Raw genomic sequence first — 25,583 nt, 5'->3', positions numbered from 1 at the left:
TGTCTGAGACAGTTATACCAACCTAACCCCAGGTGAGGTCAGCACTATGTTGAGGGAAGGGCTCCTCCCACAGACGGAGCTGCTGCTGCTGGTGGAGGTGGGTTAACTACACTGATGGGGGACGCTCTCCTGTCCACAAAGGAGCCTCTTCGCTGAGTGCAGCCCTGCCCTAAGGCCACCAGGCCCATGCCGAAGGGCTCCCGGGGCCTTGCATTTCCTCCCCCAGACCTCTGCTCCCGTCCCCCGCCCAGGCCGCCTCTCTAATGAACAACTGGGCGCCCCGAGGGGGGAGCTGCCGCCCCAGGCACCTCGGATCTGAAGGAAGGAGGCGCCCAGAATTCCAGCCGCACGCGCTACTCCCGCCAGCCCAGCCCCCATCGACCCGCGGGAAAAGTCGGAGCAAGCCGCGCATGCGCAGCAGCGGAACTGGGCCCTGGCGCCGCGGCCAGGGAGCGAAATCAGTCCGCAGCCAGCCGGCCGCACTGCGCGCGCGCCCCCGCGGGGAGGGGCGGGCAGCCGGATCCGGCGCAGTGGAGGAGGGGGGAATGGCCAGTCTGGTGCCAGGGGCAGCGGCTCTCGCCCCCGCCGCCCCGGGAGCGGCCCGCAGCAAGAAGCGTCCGGCGAGCCCGGGCAACGGCAGCGGCCCTAGCAAGAAAAAGAAGGTGCCGGCGACGGTGAACGGCCCTCAGCTAGCAGTGAGTGCGGGTGGTGAGGACTGGCGAGGGAGGAGTGCGCATGTGCGGGGAGGGGGGAAACGGGAGGAGTGCGCATGTGCGGGAGTCATAACGCCCCCCCGAAGCCTGAGCGTTTTCCCCTGCCCGAGCCTGCATCTCCCACCGCCACGTGACCTAGGCGGGGCGCTCCCACCCACTGGTGCCCTGGACCCCCCCCCCCCATAAGCCGGCGTGAGGCAGCGTGGCCTAGCAGGCAGAGCACTGGATCAGGACTCTAGAGCTAGGTTCTATTCCTGCCTCTGCCACCAGCCTCCTGGGTAACCGTGGTACCTTTGTGCCTCAGTTTCCCCATTTGTGAAATGGGGATAATGACACTGGGCTCCTTTGTCAAGCACTTTGAGACCTGTTGTCATACAATCCTATAGCATCTCAGCACAAAAAATCAAGGGATATGTCCCCCGATACACATGGGTGAGAGCAGAAACGGAGAACAAAGTAGTGCAAATGGGGTTTTCCAATGGAAATGCTCACACCTGAGCTAGGCTAAGCCAGATCCTAATCACCTGGGTTAACTGTGTATCGTAGCCATAGCTTAAGGGATGTAGCCTCACACAGGTGCAATAAAGGCATGTTTAAAACCACTTTATATGTATCTAGGTCACTAAAAGGTGTTGTAAATGTGTTAGAACGCCCAGTCAGACCCTGCTTTGGAGAAGTTAGATTTTAGGCATGATTGCTGCAAACCCAGAATCCTGTTCTATGCTCAAGGACTTGTGTTCAGCCCAATATAATTCATATAATTGGCCCTTCCTTGAGTTCCACCACATACAAATCTCTTAAGTATGATGTAAAAAGAAAAAAGAAAAGGAGTACTTGTGGCACCTTAGAGACTAACCAGTTTATTTGAGCATGAGCTTTCGTGAGCTACAGTTCACTTCATCGGATGCATAGCATATCGTGGAAACTGCAGAAGACATTATATACACACAGAGACCATGAAACAAAACTTCCTCCCACCCCACTGTCCTGCTGCTAACAGCTTATCTAAAGTGATCATCAAGGAAGGCCATTTCCAGCACAAATCCAGGTTTTCTCACCCCTCCCCCCAGACGCACATACAAACTCACTCTCCTGCTGGTAATAGCCCATCCCTCTTTGAAACCTCTCTTTATAATGCGCATGATAATCAAGGTGGGTCATTTCCAGCACTAATCCAGGTTTTCTCAGCACCACCCCCCCCCCACACACACAACCCCCTCCAAAAACCACACACACAAACTCACTCTCCTGCTGGCAATAGCTCATCTTACAATGTGCACAGCAATAATCCAAGTTTAACCAGAACGTCTTGGGGGGGGGGGGGGGTTTGTAGGAAAAAAACAAGGGGAGATAGGCTACCTTGCATAATGACTTAGCCACTCCCAGTCTCTATTCAAGCCCAAATTAATAGTATCCAATTTGCAAATGAATTCCAATTCAGCAGTTTCTCGCTGGAGTCTGGATTTGAAGTTTTTTTGCTTTAAGATAGCGACCTTCATGTCTGTGATTGCGTGACCAGAGAGATTGAAGTGTTCTCCGACTGGTTTATGAATGTTATAATTCTTAACATCTGATTTGTGTCCATTTATTCTTTTACGTAGAGACTGTCCAGTTTGACCAATGTACATGGCAGAGGGGCATTGCTGGCACATGATGGCATATATCACATTGGTGGATGTGCAGGTGAACGAGCCTCTGATAGTGTGGCTGATGTTGTTAGGCCCTGTGATGGTGTTCCCTGAATAGATATGTGGGCACAGTTGGCAACGGGCTTTGTTGCAAGGATAGGTTCCTGGGTTAGTGGTTCTGTTGTGTGGTATGTGGTTGTTGGTGAGTATTCGCTTCAGGTTGGGGGGCTGTCTGTAGGCAAGGACTGGCCTGTCTCCCAAGATTTGTGAGAGTGTTGGGTCATCCTTCAGGATAGGTTGTAGATCCTTAATAATGCGTTGGAGGGGTTTTAGTTGGGGGCTGAAGGTGACGGCTAGTGGCGTTCTGTTATTTTCTTTGTTAGGCCTGTCCTGTAGTAGGTGACTTCTGGGAACTCTTCTGGCTCTATCAATCTGTTTCTTCACTTCCGCAGGTGGGTATTGTAGTTGTAAGAATGCTTGATAGAGATCTTGTAGGTGTTTGTCTCTGTCTGAGGGGTTGGAGCAAATGCGGTTGTATCGCAGAGCTTGGCTGTAGACGATGGATCGTGTGGTGTGGTCAGGGTGAAAGCTGGAGGCATGTAGGTAGGAATAGCGGTCAGTAGGTTTCCGGTATAGGGTGGTGTTGATGTGACCATCGTTTATTAGCACTGTAGTGTCCAGGAAGTGGATCTCATGTGTGGACTGGACCAGGCTGAGGTTGATGGTGGGATGGAAATTGTTGAAATCATGGTGGAATTCCTCAAGGGCTTCTTTTCCATGGGTCCAGATGATGAAGATGTCATCAATATAGCGCAAGTAAAGTAGGGGCGTTAGGGGACGAGAGCTGAGGAAGCGTTGTTCTAAATCAGCCATAAAAATGTTGGCATACTGTGGGGCCATGCGGGTACCCATAGCAGTGCCGCTGATCTGAAGGTATACATTGTCCCCAAATGTAAAATAGTTATGGGTAAAGACAAAGTCACAAAGTTCAGCCACCAGGTTAGCCGTGACATTATCGGGGATAGTGTTCTTGATGGCTTGTAGTCCATCTTTGTGTGGAATGTTGGTGTAGAGGGCTTCTACATCCATAGTGGCCGCAGTTTCTTTGAGAGCGTGTGGCACAAGCTGTCAGCATAGTCTGTGTGGTATGTAGATTGTAATGGATTTTTTACCTTCAGTCCTTTTGGTACGATGTCCATCTGTTTGCATTTGGAAAGGAAGATGATGTCTGTCTGTATCTGTACAAGTTTTTTCATGCAGTTGATAGATTTCCACTCCATGCGGCTAAATGCAGTGCCTTGCATAATGACAGGTTTCAGAGTAAAACCATCCATTGGTGATCTTCCTGATAACACCATCCTGGCCACTATGGATGTAGAAGCCCTCTACACCAACATTCCACACAAAGATGGACTACAAGCCATCAAGAACACTATCCCCGATAATGTCACGGCTAACCTGGTGGCTGAACTTTGTGACTTTGTCCTTACCCATAACTATTTTACATTTGGGGACAATGTATACCTTCAGATCAGCGGCACTGCTATGGGTACCCGCATGGCCCCACAGTATGCCAACATTTTTATGGCTGATTTAGAACAACGCTTCCTCAGCTCTCGTCCCCTAATGCCCCTACTTTACTTGCGCTATATTGATGACATCTTCATCATCTGGACCCATGGAAAAGAAGCCCTTGAGGAATTCCACCATGATTTCAACAATTTCCATCCCACCATCAACCTCAGCCTGGTCCAGTCCACACATGAGATCCACTTCCTGGACACTACAGTGCTAATAAACGATGGTCACATCAACACCACCCTATACCGGAAACCTACTGACCGCTATTCCTACCTACATGCCTCCAGCTTTCACCCTGACCACACTACACGATCCATCGTCTACAGCCAAGTTCTGCGATACAACCGCATTTGCTCCAACCCCTCAGACAGAGACAAACACCTACAAGATCTCTATCAAGCATTCTTACAACTACAATACCCACCTGCGGAAGTGAAGAAACAGATTGATAGAGCCAGAAGAGTTCCCAGAAGTCACCTACTACAGGACAGGCCTAACAAAGAAAATAACAGAACGCCACTAGCCGTCACCTTCAGCCCCCAACTAAAACCCCTCCAACGCATTATTAAGGATCTACAACCTATCCTGAAGGATGACCCAACACTCTCACAAATCTTGGGAGACAGGCCAGTCCTTGCCTACAGACAGCCCCCCAACCTGAAGCGAATACTCACCAACAACCACATACCACACAACAGAACCACTAACCCAGGAACCTATCCTTGCAACAAAGCCCGTTGCCAACTGTGCCCACATATCTATTCAGGGAACACCATCACAGGGCCTAACAACATCAGCCACACTATCAGAGGCTCGTTCACCTGCACATCCACCAATGTGATATATGCCATCATGTGCCAGCAATGCCCCTCTGCCATGTACATTGGTCAAACTGGACAGTCTCTACGTAAAAGAATAAATGGACACAAATCAGATGTTAAGAATTATAACATTCATAAACCAGTCGGAGAACACTTCAATCTCTCTGGTCACGCAATCACAGACATGAGGGTCGCTATCTTAAAGCAAAAAAACTTCAAATCCAGACTCCAGCGAGAAACTGCTGAATTGGAATTCATTTGCAAATTGGATACTATTAATTTGGGCTTGAATAGAGACTGGGAGTGGCTAAGTCATTATGCAAGGTAGCCTATCTCCCCTTGTTTTTTTCCTACAAACCCCCCCCCCCCCCCAAGACGTTCTGGTTAAACTTGGATTATTGCTGTGCACATTGTAAGATGAGCTATTGCCAGCAGGAGAGTGAGTTTGTGTGTGTGGTTTTTGGAGGGGGTTGTGTGTGGGGGGGGGGGGTGGTGAGAAAACCTGGATTAGTGCTGGAAATGACCCACCTTGATTATCATGCGCATTATAAAGAGAGGTTTCAAAGAGGGATGGGCTATTACCAGCAGGAGAGTGAGTTTGTATGTGCGTCTGGGGGGAGGGGAGGGGGAGAAGGGTGAGAAAACCTGGATTTGTGCTGGAAATGGCCTTCCTTGATGATCACTTTAGATAAGCTGTTAGCAGCAGGACAGTGGGGTGGGAGGAAGTTTTGTTTCATGGTCTCTGTGTGTATATAATGTCTTCTGCAGTTTCCACGATATGCTATGCATCCGATGAAGTGAACTGTAGCTCACGAAAGCTCATGCTCAAATAAACTGGTTAGTCTCTAAGGTGCCACAAGTACTCCTTTTCTTTTTTCTTTTTACGAATACAGACTAACACGGCTGTTACTCTGAAACCTGTCATTAAGTATGATGGTGCTTTTAACTCAAGATGGCCTGTTGGGCTACATGTTGAATTAGCCCAATTCATCAGTTGCTAATACAATTACTCTTTGCATCTTGAGTGTTATTTCACAGGGTGGGCTGCTCTCACTTGAGTTAAACTAGCACAAGAGGAGTTAGGTGTCTTCACTGCAGAGTTATTACATAGTGTGGTATAGTGTCATGCATCTCTTGAGCTATCTATGCCTACCAAATGAGGATTGGGGCCAATGGAGCATGCATGTCTTTACATGTGAATGTTGAAAAGTTGAGTCTCTGTAGGCTTTGTGTGTGTATAGTGTAGATCCTCAATGATTTCTATTCCCTTTTCAGGAGGCATAACAGTAGCTAGAACTAGTCCAAAAACAGAAAAAGTTTCCGTGACAAAAGTCGGTCCTTATTTTTCATAGAAAAGTATCTACTTCCACAGTTTTTTGATTAGCTCTAGTGGTATTACAGCTTCTAAGTGAGCAATGCTGCCAGTAAGGTTGCTTATTTTTCACAAAAGCCTTGGGGAGATCAATGGGGATAGCTCTGGAATTCCCAGCAAATCCTCTGACCTTGTAAATTGAAGATCACCATCCTTGTTCTTCTCTGTATGACAGTTAGCCCTCCCTCAGCTGGACAGCATCTCTGCAACTCCCATGAGTTCAGCTTGTGGCATTTACAGATCTTCCTTTCCCCTTCTGTGGTATTATCAATAAGCAGTGAGGTTTTTGGCCCACTGTTGTTTGTAACACTGGCTGCTAGCTAAAATAATGTTAAAAATGGTTGCCAACCATTATCACATTTGACAACCATTTTCAAGGGCTGTTGTGGCTAGCAGTCTGGATGTTCAAGGATGGTAAGGGCGAAGTGTATATTTTATATGACTTGTTTATAAGAAAATCTATCTTTATGTTTGAGATATATTCTGTGTCAATAGACAGCTGCTAGTAAAGTGAAAGAATCCTTAATTTCCTGCCCTAAATTGGGTTGTAGTATTTTGTACTAAACAGCTTTTGCATTCCTCCCTTGAGGTGGCTGCATTGCACTGGTGGATGAAGTAATTTCTCTACACAGTGTATGAAGTACTATATATAAAAGTATGCTATTGACTTCAGTGGTGCAGGGTCTGTTCCAAAAAGTCACAACTCAGAAGTTTAGGCTCAACCAAAAGCATACTTAACCCCCTGGAATGAAGAAAATCTGCTGTCAGTGTACTGGTTCTCTGGCCATCAGACAGACACACGGTGTTGACTAGCTGTGGAGAATGCCATATTCTCTGTACCTTAGGCAGAAGAAGAGACACCCTGATAACAGGGCTTTTAAAACAGAAACATAGAAATGAAGTTGGTCTGTGTATTTTTAGAGTTAGAAACGCTCATCATTTGGCATGTTCTTCAGCAATTACTTTTTCTACCCGTACCCCATAAATTCCTACAATTTTTAGTTACACAGCTACCAACGTATTCATGCATAAACTGATTTCTGACAAGATGAAACACTTAATAAATACAGTCTCTAATCTAATCATAATGCAGCCAGTCATCAACCAGCTCTACCTCTACTTCATGAGTATCCCTCTGATTAAGTAGCTCAGTCAATCAGCGACTAGTTCATCCACAAACATTGTAAACCTTTCTGTACTAGCTGGTAATTGTGGGACTTTTTTAAAACTTAACTGAATGAGATTCACCTGTCCAACAGTCTGATAGGTAGATACACCTTTTATACAATCCAATTTTAAAACAAGTTTTGTGAGAATGCTTAGTACTCTTCATACCATTCACTTTCCAAGTTAACCTCTTTTGACCTTATTTTTTTAAAACTTTGCATGCTAAGCATATCATTAGTCATATGTCTCAATATGGAATGTTTTTTCTTGTAAAGAAATAGACACTATGGAACAGATGGACAAAAATAGAGTTAACATTCCCCAGTTTAAATCAGCAAATTATAGTCAATAATACATACGTTACACACTTATGTAAATGTATGCAAGATTGGGCCTTTAGATTGCAAGCTCTTAGGGTAAGGAAGTGCCTTCTTATATCTTTTTAAAGCACCCAGCACACTTTTTGGAATAGTATAAATAATTATTGAGGCACAGGACCTTGTACTTGGCCTTTTCACCGTAGGTGTATTTCATATTTAGTGCTTAGTCTGCATTTTTCCCCACATCTGTGGGTCAGTCTCCATGAAGTTAAACAAAAACTGTTTAACCCCACAAGCCTTATTTTCCCTTTGCATGCTTTAGAGTAGTAGCTACTACAGTGCTTGAACTGGGAAGAATGTTGGTATGGTTGAAATATAGATTTCAAACAAAAAAAGGGAGTAAGGAAAGCAGTGAGAGCAAATAAAGTTTTGTTTATAAATTTTTTTTATCACCTTTGCCTGGTAAAATAATTGGTTAATGGGAAGATTTGTGTGCTCTTGTGCATCCTGGAAGAAGGACTGGGTTTCTTGCTACCAGTCTTGCTATCAGTGCAGCTCTGTACTGGACTTGGACTATATTTACCCAACACATGACCTAGTGTATACATTGAGAACTTACCTTTAATTCATCTATGTCTCACAAACATGAACAACAAAATATTGTTCACTGTTTGTAAAAGGTATTGAGTCATGTTTGTTTTGGAAGGCCACAGCACATAATACTTTTCAGTCATGTCTGCAATAAGAGACACAGCTCTTTTGGAAATAATGCCTGTATTTACCAAATGCAGAATTTAAAATGAATTTACAGGAGAGCATGATTGCAGTTTGATTACATCACTGTTATTAGTCTTACACGATTATTCCTCCCATACTGTTGTTCCATTGAAAAATACTTCAATCTTGCTGGAGTTCAGTATTTTCAATATTGAGGATTAATGTGCATATGAAGTAGAGATGGAAATCAGTAGAAAACCATTGCTTTTATTATTGATTGATTGATATAACACCCATTCATTTAGGGGTTGTCTACAAGAGGATTTTGTTGTTGTTTGGTTTTTTTGCTAAAAGGATTTCCACTGTTGCTCGCGTTCTTTCAGCTCCATCAGAACCAATGGGAGCCCTAGTGTGCTCTGAGCAGCTTAGGTGCCTGCCTAACTGCATACAAAAGAGCCTATAGGAGGAGGTCTCCTTAACCTGAGAGATGGTAGATCAATGTTCAAATCCCTCCTCATCAGGTAGAGCAGGGGATTTGAACTGGGGTCTCCCACATCTCAGGTGAGTACTCTAACCACTGGGCTAAAGGTTATAGGGGAGGGCCTCCTCCCGTCGTTGGCCATCTTGTGTGGAGTTAGGCAGCCTTTGAGTATGCCTAGTGGATTAGGTGGAGTTGCGCTGGGGATTAAGTGGGAGGCAAGCCTCTGGACATCCAGTGTGAGGCAGCAGTGTACATGCTCAGAAGCAGAAACATAGGTGAGTAGGGCACTTTTACTGAAAAGGCTTAGGTGCTGAGTAAGTTTAGTCACCTGCAGGGTTGGGCGGCTGCTGAACAGGAGTTTTTTGGATCACAGTTGCACCTAAAAGTGGGACTTAGGCACCTATGTCTGGGGGATAGACTTCTCAGTCTGTTGTACACAAAACTATATGCTGCATTGTACAGCAGGATGTATTTGCTAATCAGAAAACGAAACAGAATGCCTGCCCTGAAGAGCTAACTAGCTAAAAGGCAAAATGTGACAGTGCAGGTAACCGAGGGATAGGGAAAACATTATCATCTGTAGGTTTGTCAGAAGACATTTGCAGATGATTGACAGAAGATGGAAAGTGCTATTTAAGTGCTAAATATTATCATATGGAAGGGTTGTGGTGTACCATTAGTTTGAAAGGCTGCTCCAGGCATAGTAACATACATACAATAAGGTGAGTTTTAAATAAATGCTTCGCTTTGAAAATCATACCACAGTTTGTCCTATGCTTTGGATACATAGAAAACCCTTCATAAAATTTCATGGCAGAGGTTTCCTGCACTTTTTTCCCTCTATGCATCAGCATATGTAGTTTCTCTTTCTATTTTTAATGTTGTAGTAAGTCTTGATATAGTTTATTTTAATCTTCATTTTGCAAACTGTTTTCTCCAGTGTTTCAATGGCATTTAAGAATTAGTTACATAAGTGACTTGATATGATGTTTGTCTCAAACAGTGAATGTAGTTAATTGGAACCTCCTTGTTTTTATATAATTAGTTATGTAATAAACACTTTATTTTATTTAATATGTCAAGTGCCTATAACAAAAGTAACTAGGAGTCGTACAATAGTATTAAAACATATACAAGTCAAAATGGCAATATCATTCTCTTACTAAAGGGTTGCCTTACCCAAACAATCAAAGAGATTAAACCCCAAGATAAACACAAAATATAGTTCATGTTAAAGCATGACTGAACTAAGATGATCATCAAATTAGGTATCTGATAGACAGTCATATTTTCTAAACCTCAATATCCGGGGCCTTTAAAAATACATATATATGAATTACCATTATGTACTGAGAGCCTGCTCCACTGTGACCGCTGTCCCTCTGACTTCAATGGAACAGAATTGGGCCCTAATCCATTTACCAAATATGATAATAAAAAAAATGCTATTTTCTCAAAGCCATAAAAATACCCTCACTGTAAATAGGAAACTATCAAATAAATTTTAATGTAATTTTGTTTTAAAAAATTTCATGTTCAAGCTGACTTTAATTCCCTTAAAAATAAGATTATTGAGGAAAAGTTGAACTATCCTTAACACAGAAGTAGTGAATGCCATAGCTATCATGTTCTGGTTGAGTACCCCTTACAGCATTCTGCATTGTAATGAGTTCCCACTAGGCAACTAAAAATTAATCACTCATTTAAATTAAATGAGCTCAAAAAAGTTAAGGTCTCCAAACTTATTCTAATTACTGTAACATTGTCTTATATAAGATTTTTTGTGATAAAAATAACAGTTCTCCTCTATACTTGGAAATTTAAAATAAAAAACAACAAAGCATGTTTCTGAAGAACCCATTGCAATGATAGTGATTAGGGAACCAGAAATAATATGATCATGTGAGTGTGTATATAGTTATGTAGTTGTTGATTTAAAAAAAAAACGGTCATATCATTATGCTCTAGAGCAGTGGTTCTTAACCTTTACTGTAGCCTACACCCTTTTGGTTCTCAAAATATGTTCTCGCACCCCTTATAAAAAATCAAAATATGTTCTCGCACCCCTTATCAGAAATTGTTGAAGTAGGTCAGTTCTTTAAACCTGTTTGTATATAACAGTAATCGTTAAATATATAATGTTAATAAATACATGGGTTTGATTAAACAAAGTAGTTGTACTTACCTGCCTGTGCTTAATTTCTTTTTGATGATTTACCTTCTAAAAACATCTGGCATGTCTCGCACCCCCAGAAAGGGCATCTCGCACCCCCCAGGGGGTGCGTGCACCCCAGGTTAAGAACCACTGCTCTAGAGCATAAACTTTCATTTTCTGTAGCTCTTAAGGTTGTTAAGATAACTGATGAAGCAATGTCTATCTCAGGCCTAGTCTACGCCAGTAAGATAGGTCAACCCAGCTACGTCACTCCGGTGTGAAAAATCCACACCCCGATCTACATAGTTAAGCTGACCCAAGCTCCTGTGTAGATCGTTGACAGAAGAATTCTTCTGCTGACCTAGCTACCATCTCTCGGAAAAGTTCCAGCGGAATCTATGCCAGTGGAATTACCCTCTCATCACTGCAGGCAGTGTCTACACTGAAGCACTACAATGGCGCAGCTGCAGCTGTGCCACTGTTTTGTTTTAAGTGTAGACAAGTCCTAAATCTGCAGGCAGCCTGAAGCAATACCTTCTGGAAGATGTGAAGTGTTCCCATGGGATGTTAACTCAAATCTACTTAAGTCAATTTAAATATCTATCTTGCTGGATGTAGTGGCAATATTGGGGATGTTGGTTAGCTAGTTACTGCTACGGGCTGCTGGGATGAGGAATTCAACTTCCCTCTCTCAAATTCAATCACATTCACATCTGTCCACAAGGAAGGAAGTAGGGAGGAGATGCATCACCTCATTAATACCAGAAGCCTCGAGGACCTTTTGAAGTAAAGCCTAGGCTTTCACAGGGCTTTAACTCAACCAGTTTAGCATAAATTACCTTGTTTTAGCTAGAGTTTTAGACAATATTAGTTAGATTGAGCTAGCATGACATACTCTATCATCACACCTTTAAATCGTAGCCGAGGCAAGGCCCTGGAACGCCTTGCAAAGTTAGGTGTTGCAACAAAGCAGACAGCGAACAGCTAAATATTAAATATGAGTATTAAATACCAGCAAGTTCTTTTATTGCTCTCCCAAAGACTAGCTTTATTTCCTAGGGGTCCAGAAATGAGAACCAGGACTGTTCTTAGATATTTGTAGATGTATAATCCATCCAATCTCTTAAAGAACCAGCATCCCTCCACATCCTTGGTGAAAGGAAGATTATGTTTATAACACACAATTAACAAACACTTCTCAGTAATATTCATAATATCATCTGGCCAAGATTATAATATACATGTTTTAATTCAGCTTTATAAAAAAAGAATAATTTTTAAAACTAGTCATTTTAAAAGGGCGACTATTAAGGCTGGGAGGTCTAAAAATTGATTTGCTTGACGTTTGTCACATATTGAAGGATTTAGAGTGTCTGTAATCACAAAAGTATGTGTATTCCAAATCAACCTATGCCAATCCCAGAGAAATGCTACCCCCCCATGTGATTTGATTTGAGATTCAGAGTAAACACAGATGTGCTCCCACCCTTCTTTCTACATCATAGCACATGTGTATTGATTTTACTATGGATCTCAGTAAATTGGTGTCAGATTTTTCAACCTCTTTCTTCTCCCAGCATAAGGTTTAAAATAATTTACTTTAGCTAATGGGCGTGCAACATCTTTTAAAAATCTATGCAGGATCTAGCAACTGCTGCACTTCGTTTCATGATGTATAACAAAAATACAAGAGACTCAGAAAAGGACAAGGAGAATGATTGGATGTTTCTGTTAGAAGGAGATAATACTGTACTAGGATTATTTGATTTTGAAAGAGAAGTGTAAGAGGAGATACGACAGTGATACTGTATAGAAAATTCAATTCAAACACTTCACACATTAGCAAGATAGCTCACTTAAGATGTGACGCTCATAAAAATGATCATGTTAGAATCAAATTAGCTGTTTAAAATGGTCAAGGTAAACAAGACTCAATTAGGAATAACGTGAATATTTATCTAGATACTGCAGCTTTATACATCTGAACTGCTCTTTTACACACTTCAGTACGTGTTACAAGCTTGCACTGGATAGCACTTCAGTTTTTGCTTCAAAAAAAGTGATAGACATTTTATAAACATGCTAATGTTGGGGTACGGAAGTTAATAGAAAATTTAATTTTGTAGTTTAACAGGGTTTTGAATTTAATGGTTTGTATTAAGAAGCAAGCAAAGCAGAGACTTGTCCATTGGGTTATTCATTTAGTGATTACATTCCATGTATATTTACAGGTGCTAAATTATCTGAAGGAGTGGCTCTCTTTGTTCTCTGGAGATAGAGAATTATTGGACAATTATAAGGAAAAACTAATAATAAACTGAATATAAAGAACAGAGTTTTTTAAAAATGGTAACAAAATTATAAGCTAATAATATAGTGGAGACCAGTTAGTCACTCCCATTTCTGTTGTCCCATAATAAAAAGGAAACAGTCTGTTAAATAGAAATTTAGAACAGATAAAAATAAATAGTTTTTCTGAATAATGGATAAGTATTGGCAAAAAGACCAAATATCTGTAGTTACATTGCTATGAAAATTTTTACAAAGGCTTTCTGTCCTCTTGCTCCAGGGCATAAACTGTTAGCTGCATTCAGGAAGAAATTTTGTCCCCACTTGCCATAGTATTGTACAATGGATGGGAAACATTTTGTGGATCTTTTTAAATCTTCCTTTGAGGCATTATAGGCCAGAGACAGGATCCCAAACTAGCTGAATTATTGGTTTCTTTCAATGGCGAATCCTATGTATCTATGCCTTCATATTAATGGGGGGGAAAAATGTTTGGTCTCTCATATGTGCATCATATTTCACCAATTTTCATCAGAGAGAGAAAATATTATGCAGAGAATTCCCCAAGCTCCCACATGCACACCTTCCTGATGCATGAACTATGTAAAACTCTGAGTTTTGTTTAAATGCCATCACTTAAAAAATATCTGCAGTCCTGAGGGATAAATCTTTCAATGTGGGACAACTTCAAGTTAGATAAATTGTTTAGATTTCCCGCCTTGATAGTGATTGTCTACTTATAACACTGCTAACTATGGAGCGATCAGGGTGCTAATCACATATCTCTGGCACTACTGAGCAGTTCGGGAAACCGCTTACTCAGTTTCCCTGTCTTTGAGAAAGTGAAACCATGGGGAAAAGTTAACATAGTTTTGGAAGGGGGAGAAAGGACAGAAGAGGGACCAGGTCCTCAGACATCTCTCTGAAAGTCCCTGTAGAGACTAGCACAGTAATTAATACACTGCATGGTAGTCATACAGTTTATATCACTGCTCATGCCGAACAGTAATATCCTCAATTTTCAAATATGTTGGTTTCTAACAATAGGTAACAGCTTCAATATGTATTACCATAGCTGCTTCTAACTGAAGTGAGTTGCATAGTGTCTTCACAGCACAATAAACTAAAAATTACCAAACTGGGACAGGGTGAAAACAATTAGATGTCTAGACACTCAGAATGTTTAGGCTCCAAATTTAGCTCATCTTTTAAAGATAGAGTTAGAAATGTTCTGAGTCTACCAAGGTGTGTCTTCAGTTGATAGTTCTAGACTGAATAAATCAAGATAAACTGTTAGTTTAGCTCTCAGTTGTAAATTAATTACCCTCCGGTAAATTAAACATCCTGATGGGGAGCCTGGGTTGAAGTGGGAAGACAAAGTGCTACTCTCCTATAAACTTCATTTGCTGCACCCACAACTGCCTGCCTTTCTGTCCCCTTTACCCATACTCCTCCCATCCACTCTTTAAAAAGGAGGGCAGTGGTGCATTGATTTGCACTTGGTAGTGAGCCATGACCCAATTCTCCCCTTCTCCAGGTAAGTCTGGCCTGCATAGATCCAGGTTACACAATGTCAAGTGGCTACAGTGTCCTTTATCACTGCATAACATAAGCTTTAGCCATAAGTTTAATAACTATATATTCACAAAAGGAGTTGGCTTTTTCATATTTCTGCCATATCAAATCAACTTGGGATTTACCAGTTGTTTTTTTTAATTCAAAATTGTTCTCAATCCCCAAAATAGTGTACTGTATTGCATAAAAAAAGAACAGAATTTGAAGTAGCCACTATTTTTATATAGTGTACAACAGCTAGGAACTACAACATTTTTTAAAAGGTCCCAGTTTGGGAGCTATCTAGATCCATTGTCTTTATAACTGTAAATGCTCTGATTCACAATCTGAACATATCCGCAATTTTTTTTTTAATTGACATGCTAAATATTTTATTGTGGGTGCTTTCTTACAAGATCCCATAAAACCTCTCCCAAAATCCCTTGATTCTCTCTCACCTGCACTCTTGAAACTGGTACAAATACTTCACTAGTTCTGATGCAATGGAAAAGCCAGTCTTTTCACAGCTATCTTTTATTTTATGTCCTGCAAAAGAGGCGATCAGGATGCAAAACATATTCAAAAACAGGACTGTCTAGCTGTTTTCAGGATATGTGGCAGTTCTTCAAACTCAACCAAAAACATTGAGGTGCATTTTATTGCTACTCAAGCCTTACATCTTATTAAAGCAGCATATCCTGGAGATATCAGAAAACAAACCTCAAAGTGGCATTTGATTGTATAAAGGAAGCAAAGTAGTTCACGACAGATGCTTGTGTGACTCTGTTCTCTTCTAAAGTAGAATTTGCCTGGTGTCTATTTCTGTTCACTTACCAACTTACTCATTATGCTGGAAAATTTAGGTCTCCTGAAGTAGAGTACAGTTTTGCTGAGTACAGTCTCCGTGCTACTCGGAGAAGAGAAGCCTGGCTTAAGGTCTACTTTCCTTTGTGACTTCACAAGGTGCGGGAGGGGAGGTTACAATATTTGGTGAATGTACAAAAAGACTCTACGTAAAGAAAGCTTGTGTTATTGGGAGGGAATCTAAGATTAGAAAATATAAAAATGGATGTGAAGTTCCTTTTATTGTCCTCTTACAAGTATCTTGTGGGTATCTGGTTGGGTTATTCACCCCTGATGTGGTGCACCTTTGGCAAGCTCTTTTAAAGCTTGTGTTACTTGTCAGTCAGAAGAATTCGTATATGATGTGGAACTCAGGGGTTTTTGTTTTTCTGTAAATTGCTTTAAGAATGAAATGCTTCATATGTCACAATTGATTTTGGGATGGTGGAGGATGTTTTGGGGATCTTATGGGTGTTGCAGAGTTTGTTCCTGTGCAGGAATGACGGAATCTACTTCTTAGGGTACGGTTAAACTGCAAAAAATCCACCGCAGTATTGAGTCTCAGAGCTCAGATCAACTAACTCAGTCCCATGCTACAGGGCTAAAAATAGCTTGGGCTGGAGCTCAGGCTCTGAGAGCCACCCCCTCACTGGGTTTCAGAACCGGGACTCCAGCCTGAGAGGGAACGTCTACACTGATATTTTTAGCCTCCTAGCACAAGCCCATGTCAATTGATCCAGGTTCTGAGACTCATTGCCGTTTTTTTGTTAGTTTGGGGGATTTTTTTGTGATGTAGATGTAACCTAAACTACCCTAGGATCTCATGCTAAAACTCTGCATTAAGACTCACTGCAGTTACTGCTGAGTCCTGTTGGCAGGGGACAGTTAGCTCCCAACGGGACAGGAAATGGGTGGGAGTGTCTGTCTTGCTAGAGTGAAAAGGGAGCTAGGACCAGAAGGACAGCCTAAAAACCTGGTAAGGTAGGAAAGGGCCTGTGTGTCATGTTGTCTTATTGTAATTGAATTACTAGTTAAGCTAAAATCATGGAAGAGGTTAAGTTTGGACACTAGCTCAAGGTCCATGGGTCCATGTGCTCTCATAGGAATTTGGTAAGACGTATATAGCAGTTGCTACTGGAGACTAATTGGTTGCTGATTTCAGGAAGGGTATAATCAAGAGAACTGGTTGAAAAAATTAACATCTTTTTTAAAAAAAATTAAAATATTGGTTTTGACCAAACATTTGTTGGGAAGGTTTCTTAGGTCCAGGAGGAAAGCGGGGGAGGAGGGGAGAGAGAGACTCCCACATTCCAGGTAAATGGCCTAGTCACCTGGCTATTGGCTACTGTGAGGTGGCTTGCTCTCTTGATGAAAAATTTCAACACAGGTCTCATTTTCATTCTGCATTGGAACTAAACATATGTCAAAACCTCAGATTTTCATGACATTGATTTTTTTGTTTTCTAGCCAGTCCTAAGAATCAATACGCTTCTGCTTTCTCTTTCCTTATCTCTCTACTGCTATCCTACATAAAGCTTTTTAGTGGGCAGATGGACTACGATATTAGAGTTACTGTTCTCTCTCTTCTCCTTCCTTGGTTGCAATCCACTATTTGATATCCCCTCTGAGAACTGTTTTGACATTGACATTCCATCAACAATTTGTGATCCTCCTTTTCTTCCTGTACCTTGTTTCCTTAAAAGAACTGCAATATGTAAAATGATAGATGTAAACAGTTTTATTACGGAATTTACCCTCTAAGTCCTTGATTAGACTAGAACAATGAAAGTTGTTTTTTGTTCACAGAACCATACAGACAGATAAGTGTTATCAAATATTCAGTCCTAATTTATTAATTGAATAATTTTTAATCACTAAGATGACTCCTTATGCTTTTATTTTTAAAATGTAATAGTTCAGGAGAAATTATATGTTCTTGAAAGAACTCTAACTAGTCTACGTTTACTGGGCTCAGTCTTACTCCTGGTAATGTATGTTGTAACATATACTTTACTTTTTTCATTCTACATGTCCCAAGTCTCCTAACTGCAGAGCTTCTTTAGTATGCTATTCAGCTCCTGCATTTGCTTCTGCGTTACAATTTTTGTAATAAAGAAAACTGTCAAATGTTATAAACAAAAAATAGTCCCAATCCACCAAATGAAATCTAAAAGTGAGAGATCTTTTGCAGTCATTTAAGCTGAAGGGAGGTTTGTGGCAAATGCAAATCGAATCAAGCTTTCCTGGGATTGTGGGAAGCTATCCACAGTTGCTTCCCAATTACATTTTATTGTGGCTTTTCCCTCCTAGAAAATGGTGTTTTCTTAAAATATCTGTAAGTTATAAGAACTTTGTTCAGCATAGTGCTTGAAAGTTTTTAAATGGAAAAATAAGTTTGACATCTAAACTCTATTGAGAAGAAACCAAAGCTTTTATTAAAGCTTGTCAGTCTGTTCATGTGTTTGAAAGTTTAATAATTAAAAAAACCAAAAAAAACCAGTCAATTCAAGTTTTTTCTTTTTTCTTTTTTTTTTTTTTTTAAAATAAGCTGTACCAGTGAAAAGGGATTTCTTGTGTCATGAAATTGCTGGCTCTTTTTCCTTTAGGTTTTGAGAGACTGAGGACTACAAATGTAATTAAAATCTTATTCTCTCTTTGGCTGCATTTTCAATTTTAAATTCAAACCCTTATGCAGTTTAATAGAGCTTTGCTTTAGTGTATTTTATACCTCCGTCTAAGTGACTAAAGTAATTTAGTATTTTATACATGTTGGTCAAGTATTTTGTGACTGAAAGCACCAATGTAGGTGAATGTTAGGGATTTGAAGCTCAGTCAGTGATGGGACACTAAGGGCTTGGCTACACTTGCGAGTTACAGCACAATAAAGGAGCCCCTGGGCGCACGAGCTCACGTCCACACTGGCAAGGCACGTAAAGCGCTCTGACTCCGTGGCTACAGCGCTGCTGGCACTCCACCTCGGTGAGTGGAATAACATTTGCTGTGCCCCTGCTGGAGTGCCACGGCGCCAGTGTGGACGAGGTGTTGCATTACTGCACTCTGATCAGCCTCCGGAAACATCGCATAATCCCCTTAAGTCAAGTGGCCACTCTTGTCATTGTTTTTGAATCACTGTAGGAATGCAGATTGAAAGCTCCGTTTCTGACAGCCGGCATGTTTATCTGCTCTGAGATAAAGCAACCATTAGTGTGGAATGCTGTGTGAGAGAGAGAGAGGCGGTGGGAGGGGGGGGGTTCTGCTGCTGTCTGAACTTACAAGACAGCATGCTGACATGCTCCCCCCAAAACCCACTCTCTCCCCTCACATACACACAACACACTCCCTGTCCACTCCACCCCACTCCCATTTGAAAAGCATGTTGCAATCACTTGCCTGCTGGGATAGCTGCCCATAATGCCCAGTGCCGCTGCAAGTGCCGCAAATGTGGCCACGCCAGTGCACTTGAAGCTGTCAGTGTGGACAGACTGTGGCGCCTTCCCTACTGCGCTCTCCGAAGGCTGGTTTAACTCAAAGTGCTCTACATCTGCAAGTGTAGCCACGCCCTAATAAGTATGTCGCCCTTTAATCAAGAGCACTTGGAGTTTATGGTGTTCAGATGCTCTACAGAGAACATAGAAAAGCTATCCATCACTTTGTGACAGTTCAGTCTTTTAATGGATGAGTAAAATTTTAGTTAGCCTTTCTCAGGCAGATGGAATATGAGATGTTTCGAGCCATTTCAAAACAGAAAAGTTTGAAGGAATACGGTACAGATCGTTTTCTCTACAGTGTGTAACCTTTTTTCACGTTATTTATTTAGATTGCAATTTAACTATTTTTCATGCCATGGTTCAAACAAGAAAATGCTTTTTACAGCAAGCTAAATTACTTCTAAGCTCCAGTCACCTTTTTTGAGTTAATTTGCATAGAGTAACACTTCATATTCAGCTGTTTGGCGGTAGGGGAAGGACAGATTTTTTTCCGTTCTTTTTCAAGGCTTTTATAAATATATTCAGGCATCAGCAATGGAAGATATGTTAAGCTTTTTTCCTCCGTAAATGAAGCATCCACTTCAATAAACTCTTATTGGAATACTGTAGTTAAGGGGGGAAGTGGGAGGGACAGTTACCTCTCCATAGCTAAGGCTGGAGTCAGCTTCCATTATAAAGCCTATTTTAGCCTCCTGGTAACTTTGGCTTGGAAAAATGGTTTGGCTTGAATATTGCCATATTTCTCTGAAGGCAAAGGAGATTGTTTATAGAAAGTCTGGAGGAAATTGGTCAAACTGCTTTTCAGTTATAGGTCACTTAGAAAAGAAAAGAAATCTGATTTCTCTCCTTGTTAATACCCTTTCATCTTTCCTTCCTAACTAGTGCACCGGCTGTATTTGAAGAAAATAGCTTGTAATTAAGCAAGAATATTATTTTTTGTTGTGAGTTTTTGGGGCACAGTTCTACTCCCAATGAAATTTTTGCCTTTGATGTCAATCAGTGGGAGTATGATCAGGCAGTGTGAGCCCTGATTCTCCATCTTATTTACGCTGAGGTGGCAATAGTGAAACTCCATTGACTTAAAAGGATTTACTCCTAATTTACACTGTATGCATGAGCATATGCCCATACTACTGGCTGGTTGCAGTTTATAAGAATATTGTTGGACCATGTACTTAGTACCCATTGCCAGCCTCACTGCTGCCCTCTACTTCAGAGGTGGCTACATTTCTGAGGTTCTTTATTAATTTAGTATATGATGGTCTTCAGTATCCTTCAGAACAAAACTTGCTGTACAAATGCAGTATTTTCTCCTGGTATGTGAACAGTCTCAAGCTGAGATCTCTGGTTCTCAGTTCTTTTCCTCACCCAAAATAAGCACATGAAATCCTTTGATCCTCTTGAAAGGAGAGTGCTCTTAAAAAGCCAATATATGCCAGAAGTCTGAAAAAGAAAAGGTTGGGGGAATTGCATCAGGTTTCCTTTTCCAATAGGGAAGAAGGAGAAATGTTTCCCACTGAACCCAAGAACCAGTAACATTGAACCAGATGGGGAAGACTTGTTCTGTCTGTGCATTATTATTTATTATTTCCATTACTGTAGTACCTAAGAGCCCTAGTAATGGACCAAGACCCCTTGCTACTGAATGAATATTTATAGTTATCCCCTTTTCTGTCACAAAAGTGAATAGATGGTGTTAATCTTGACTTTCAGGAGGGAGTGCTACTATCCCATCCTGATGCTGTTACTGAGACTTCAGTGTATTTGTTTTGGGGAATCCACTATTCTAAATTTTCCTACCACCAACATTGCAAAGCTATCATTTTATCTAAACATAAAGCCCATCTAGCTGTGCCAAACTCACCCCCACATCATCTCCGGTGATACATAGTGCTAATTTTCCTCTTCTGGAGAATTGGTGCTCAACTTTTCAGTATCTGAAGTCACTTCACCACTCCGAGTTAAAGGAATTAAATATTTAGAAAGCAAAAAAATCTGTAGCAAGCTTGTTATGAAGTGAGAGCTAATATATTAAAACAGCTTAATAAATGTTACAGAATGATTAGTATTAGTCGGGATTCAGGGAAATATCTGACATTCAAAGTCTCTTCCCTGTTTTGAGAAGTCCGCTGCTATCATTGTTGCTATCACCCAGTGACCTTCTTTAGGGTATTTCAGTATGCATTTTTCAGTTACCTTAATTTGCTACCAGTGAAAATACAGATTTAACCCATCCCTCAGTTTTTAATTAACAAGTTGCTCCCTGGCCAGTTGCTACATCATTATTCTGTTGTCAGGATGTCACAGGACGTTATGCAATCCTGTAAAGAATGTGGCAAGTTGAGTATCGCAGCTTTGAAGTGTAACCTATACTCCAGAGATGCTATAGATAATCAAATGGCTCACAGGAAGTGGACAATATCAGAGTCAAGAATTGCTGAAAACAAGAAAAATCAATGAACTTCAGAATTCCAGTGCAGAATTAACTGATTGAAAGAGAAGTATTGGGAGTCAGCTATCTAAAGAGTACTGTAATAACCAAAGAGACAAGGTGGGTGAGGTCAATATCTTTTATTGGACCAACTTCTGTTGGTGAGAGAGACAAGCTTTCGAGCCATAGGGTTGCTTATCTCTTTCGCCAACAGAAGTTGGTCCAATAAAAGGTATTACCTCATCCACCTTGTCTCTCTAATATCCTGGGACTGACATTGCTACAGCTATACCACATACAGTAATAACCAAAGACAGATTATCAAGCCTTCATTATACCGAGGGCAGAGACAAGTCTGCCCTCTGCAGCCCCCGTCATGTGCTCACTGGAGTCAGTGGCAATTTTGCCATTGATTTCCAGGGCCTGATCCAGCATCAAAGCTCCTTTACTGTTCACACTGGTTGTCTACATGAGGCAAAACCATAATACTAAAAGTATTACACCATAAGAACTATTATGAAAACAAAACTACTACATAGAAGATTATCTTTATTTATGACTGAACTACTCAACATAAGACCTATGGTAAAAATTGGCTAAAAATAATGTTTATAGTATTTTTTTCTTCATAAAGAGTTCCCATCTTTCTTTTTCTTATAGAGTTTAATATTAGGTCAAAGTTTCACAAACAAAATTTTGATTTGATTTGAAATTTTTATCCTCAAGTACTCCCATTTGGAATTGCAGTTTTTGAGCTACTGTTTGGAACAGCCAGCAGAAGGGGGCATAAGATCAGATAAATTACCTACAATAGTGTATACATGCAGTTTCTTTCCAAGCCATATCACCAATTTCCTTGTGTTCAGCAGCAGGATGCCAGCATTGTATGGGTGTGATAGTTGTTGCTGTAAAAAACAAAAAAAACAAACCTTTAAATATTTTTTTCACAAAATACTACAATAACGTTGAAACCAAATTATAAAATACAATACACAAATTAAATGTAGTCCAAATGGATTCGGAAATGACATCGTCAGCATAAATCAGTTATTCCAATATAGAATTTTCATCCCCTTTTTAAAAGTTAGAGAATTATGTAGTTTTACTAAAGAAAGACTTAAAATGCAGACAAGCAATTTCACAGCAAACTAATTAGACTTGGAACTCAGTCCCCCCAAAAACCCACATTGCTGATTCCACCTCAAAACAGCCAAAACAAAGAGTTCTGCTTCCATGTTCTACAAGTTTCTGCTGTCCTCTCCCAAAATTAAACCAGATGGATGAAGAAATCTTTGGGGATGAGATGTGAAATATAATACATCAGAGGCAGGGAATCTGGAACAAAATATGTAGAAAATGAATAAATCTATCAAAACCTAGGACTGAAACTAATGTGCAAGTAGGCAGCTTTCCCAGCCTGCTCTACCAGTACAATCCAGATGTTATCTAGAGTCCAAACTAGACTCATTCCTGGGGTTTGGCTTTAATAACAAAGAAACCAACATTAAGGTAGCAAAACTCAGCTCAGATCTGCTCCCCAGACTTGTCTGCTCCTGTGGCCCATTTGTTGGGAGTGCTCTGCCTATGCCAAAGGCCCTCTTCCTCCAGACTCTTACCTGTCCTTTATCCAAGAGGGGTAGTTATTCATCTCCCTCACTGGGCAGCAGTCCATCCTATTCATCAAAGTACTCAAACCATAATTAAGTCCCACCAAATAGGGATGGATTTAAGCATATGCTTAAAAGCTCTGCTGAACTGGGGCCCAAGTCAGAAAAACCTACCTAATTCTTTCCCAGCAGGATCAACATCTGCTAATGTTAGGTTGTTTCAGGCAAACACTGTCAGCCTATTACAATATATTTTTTATTATATTTATGACAAAGTACTTGCTGTTTTTAGGTTATTATAGTCAAAATGCTGGGTGAATAGTGAAGTAAACTGGGGAGGAGGTGTGGATTTAGGAGGAATGTAGCCACTAGGTGATATAGGGTTAGCAGCACACATTGAGCAACTTCCATCTTTTCATGTGCTGTACATATATCACACATATTTTTACTCCATGCATCTGATGAAGTGGGTTTTAGCCCACGAAAGCTTATGCCCAGATAAATTTGTTAGTCTCTAAGGTGCCACAAAGACTCCTCCTTGTTTTTTTCTCTTTGAGCTATACACTTGCTCACTGTGATGTTGAAAACCAGACCATCTAATAAAACTGAGACTGAAAGGAGCTTTATGAGACCCAAGCCCACTCTTAATTCTGGTATTACTAACATTAGAAAGTGAGCAATTAATTTCTTTACTGCCCCAAACTCTAAATCAAAGCAGAGCTACACCACTGAGAGACTAGTTTCATTAATGTTAGACTAGGAGAGAATACCTTTACTGAGCACTAATTACCCTTTGAGGTCTTTCAGGTTCTTAGCGGTGGTTTGTTCTTGTTTATCATTATATTATTCAATTTCAAATTGCATAGGTATTATAATAGAAAAACAGGATTAGTTAAAATTAATTTGATGGTTTATTTCGCCTCTTGAAACTTAAAAAAATAGTCAGTAAGTGATGTTTGTGATTTTGATTATAGTTTTTGTGATTTAAACCACTGGCATTTTGAAGCACATTTTGAAACAATTTTTAGAATTGTTGAAAATATTTGACTTCATAGTTAAAATGCTGAGGATTTTAATTCAGAATTTATACTGAAAAGGGAGCTGAAAGGCTTTCTAGTTAGAGGAACTCAGGAGATGATAGCGTAGATAGTTTTTCTAAGAACGTAACCTATGCTGGAAATTGTTTCAATGAAACTCCTTTACATTCTTCCAGAAAGATAACAACATTAAATTAAATACCCCTCTTCCATCCCAGTACTGCTGTAAGTTAAAGCTTTAATACAAGCAGTGATGACTGTTCATTGTATGAGACTGTCATGTCTTGCAAGCATGTTTTTATCTCACAGTTACCAGGAGACTTTGGTTTTGATCATCATTCTCAGTCTAGTTTGCTGTAGCATTAGTTAGTCTGATACTATGAACCTGTAATTTCTTAAGGGTTTGATCCTGCAAATGTGCTGGGTGTAGTGTTTGCAACTGTGAGTGAAAATCCCATTCATGTCAACCAGTAGACCCAATAGTGTTCGTAATATTGGGCCCAATTCCCTGATTCTGGAATTGAATTCAAGCAGGTGAACTCCTGTGTCCATGCAGAGAGCCCCACTGAATCCAGTCCTGATTGCAGAATCAGGGCTTATGTTTGTAATAATACCCTCTTTCCTCCATCTGATGTCCTCTGACTTTTTTTAATTGCTTTGACTTTAAATATTGGACCAGTGCTTATTATGTTTAGATTATATTATTCAAAATGACTTTGTTTCAATTTCCTTTGATTTTATTTTTAAACATCGTTAAATGTTCAAAATTGAAAGTGTTTCACTTGACCTAAAACAATTTTTTTGAGATTTTTCAGATATGCCAGCAAACTGAAACATCAATTATTTATGCATCTCTAACCATAATCCACTAACAAAAACATACAAAATGGAAAGAAAACAGGAGTTTGTTAAAAGAGTGCTGACTCCTTCAGTTAAAGACTTTGCAGTGACACAAAAAGACAGATAAAAGATGATGTTGCAGGATATTAATTATTAATCAACAATCATTTTGTATCTTCAGTCCCAGCTTTCTGAAGAAAAACTTAAGAGTAATGCTTGCTCCTTAAACCTGAAATACTAGCTTCTAAAATTATGTCCTGAAAGTATAAATATTTGTAAGAATATGACATTGGTTTTGGCCAAGGTAAGAAAGAGGTTGAGACCTAGCAGCTCACTAGCATTACCAATTAAGGACTGAGAGGAGTAGGACTCATTCTTTTCACTGCTCCATAAATACACATAAAAGCTTGTGCTTTTCTTTTTTGTTTCTGGATTTATTCCTCTCCTATGACAGAGTCCTAGTCTATTAGTGGTTCTACTTGCACTGTCCTTAGTGGGGGCAGAACCGGGTTTGAGCCATGGACTTGAATGGAAGTAGG

The 25,583-nt window shown here is 40.5% G+C and overlaps 1 protein-coding gene across 1 annotated transcript in view; it reads left to right on the top strand.

Annotated features, from left to right (window-relative positions):
• The first annotated feature begins 483 nt into the window (after nt 1-483).
• INO80C (INO80 complex subunit C) overlaps nt 484-25,583 on the top strand; it is a 42,186-nt gene continuing 17,086 nt past the window's right edge. Inside the window, exon 1 of the mRNA XM_074945202.1 lies at nt 484-695. Coding sequence (XP_074801303.1) covers nt 546-695 — 150 coding nt within the window. The 5' untranslated portion in view covers nt 484-545. The remainder of the gene's footprint in view (nt 696-25,583) is intronic.

The sequence above is a fragment of the Natator depressus genome, chromosome 2 (assembly GCF_965152275.1).
Source record: "Natator depressus isolate rNatDep1 chromosome 2, rNatDep2.hap1, whole genome shotgun sequence".
Lineage (NCBI taxonomy): Eukaryota > Metazoa > Chordata > Testudines > Cheloniidae > Natator > Natator depressus.
This window is presented reverse-complemented; position numbering and strand designations above follow the sequence as displayed.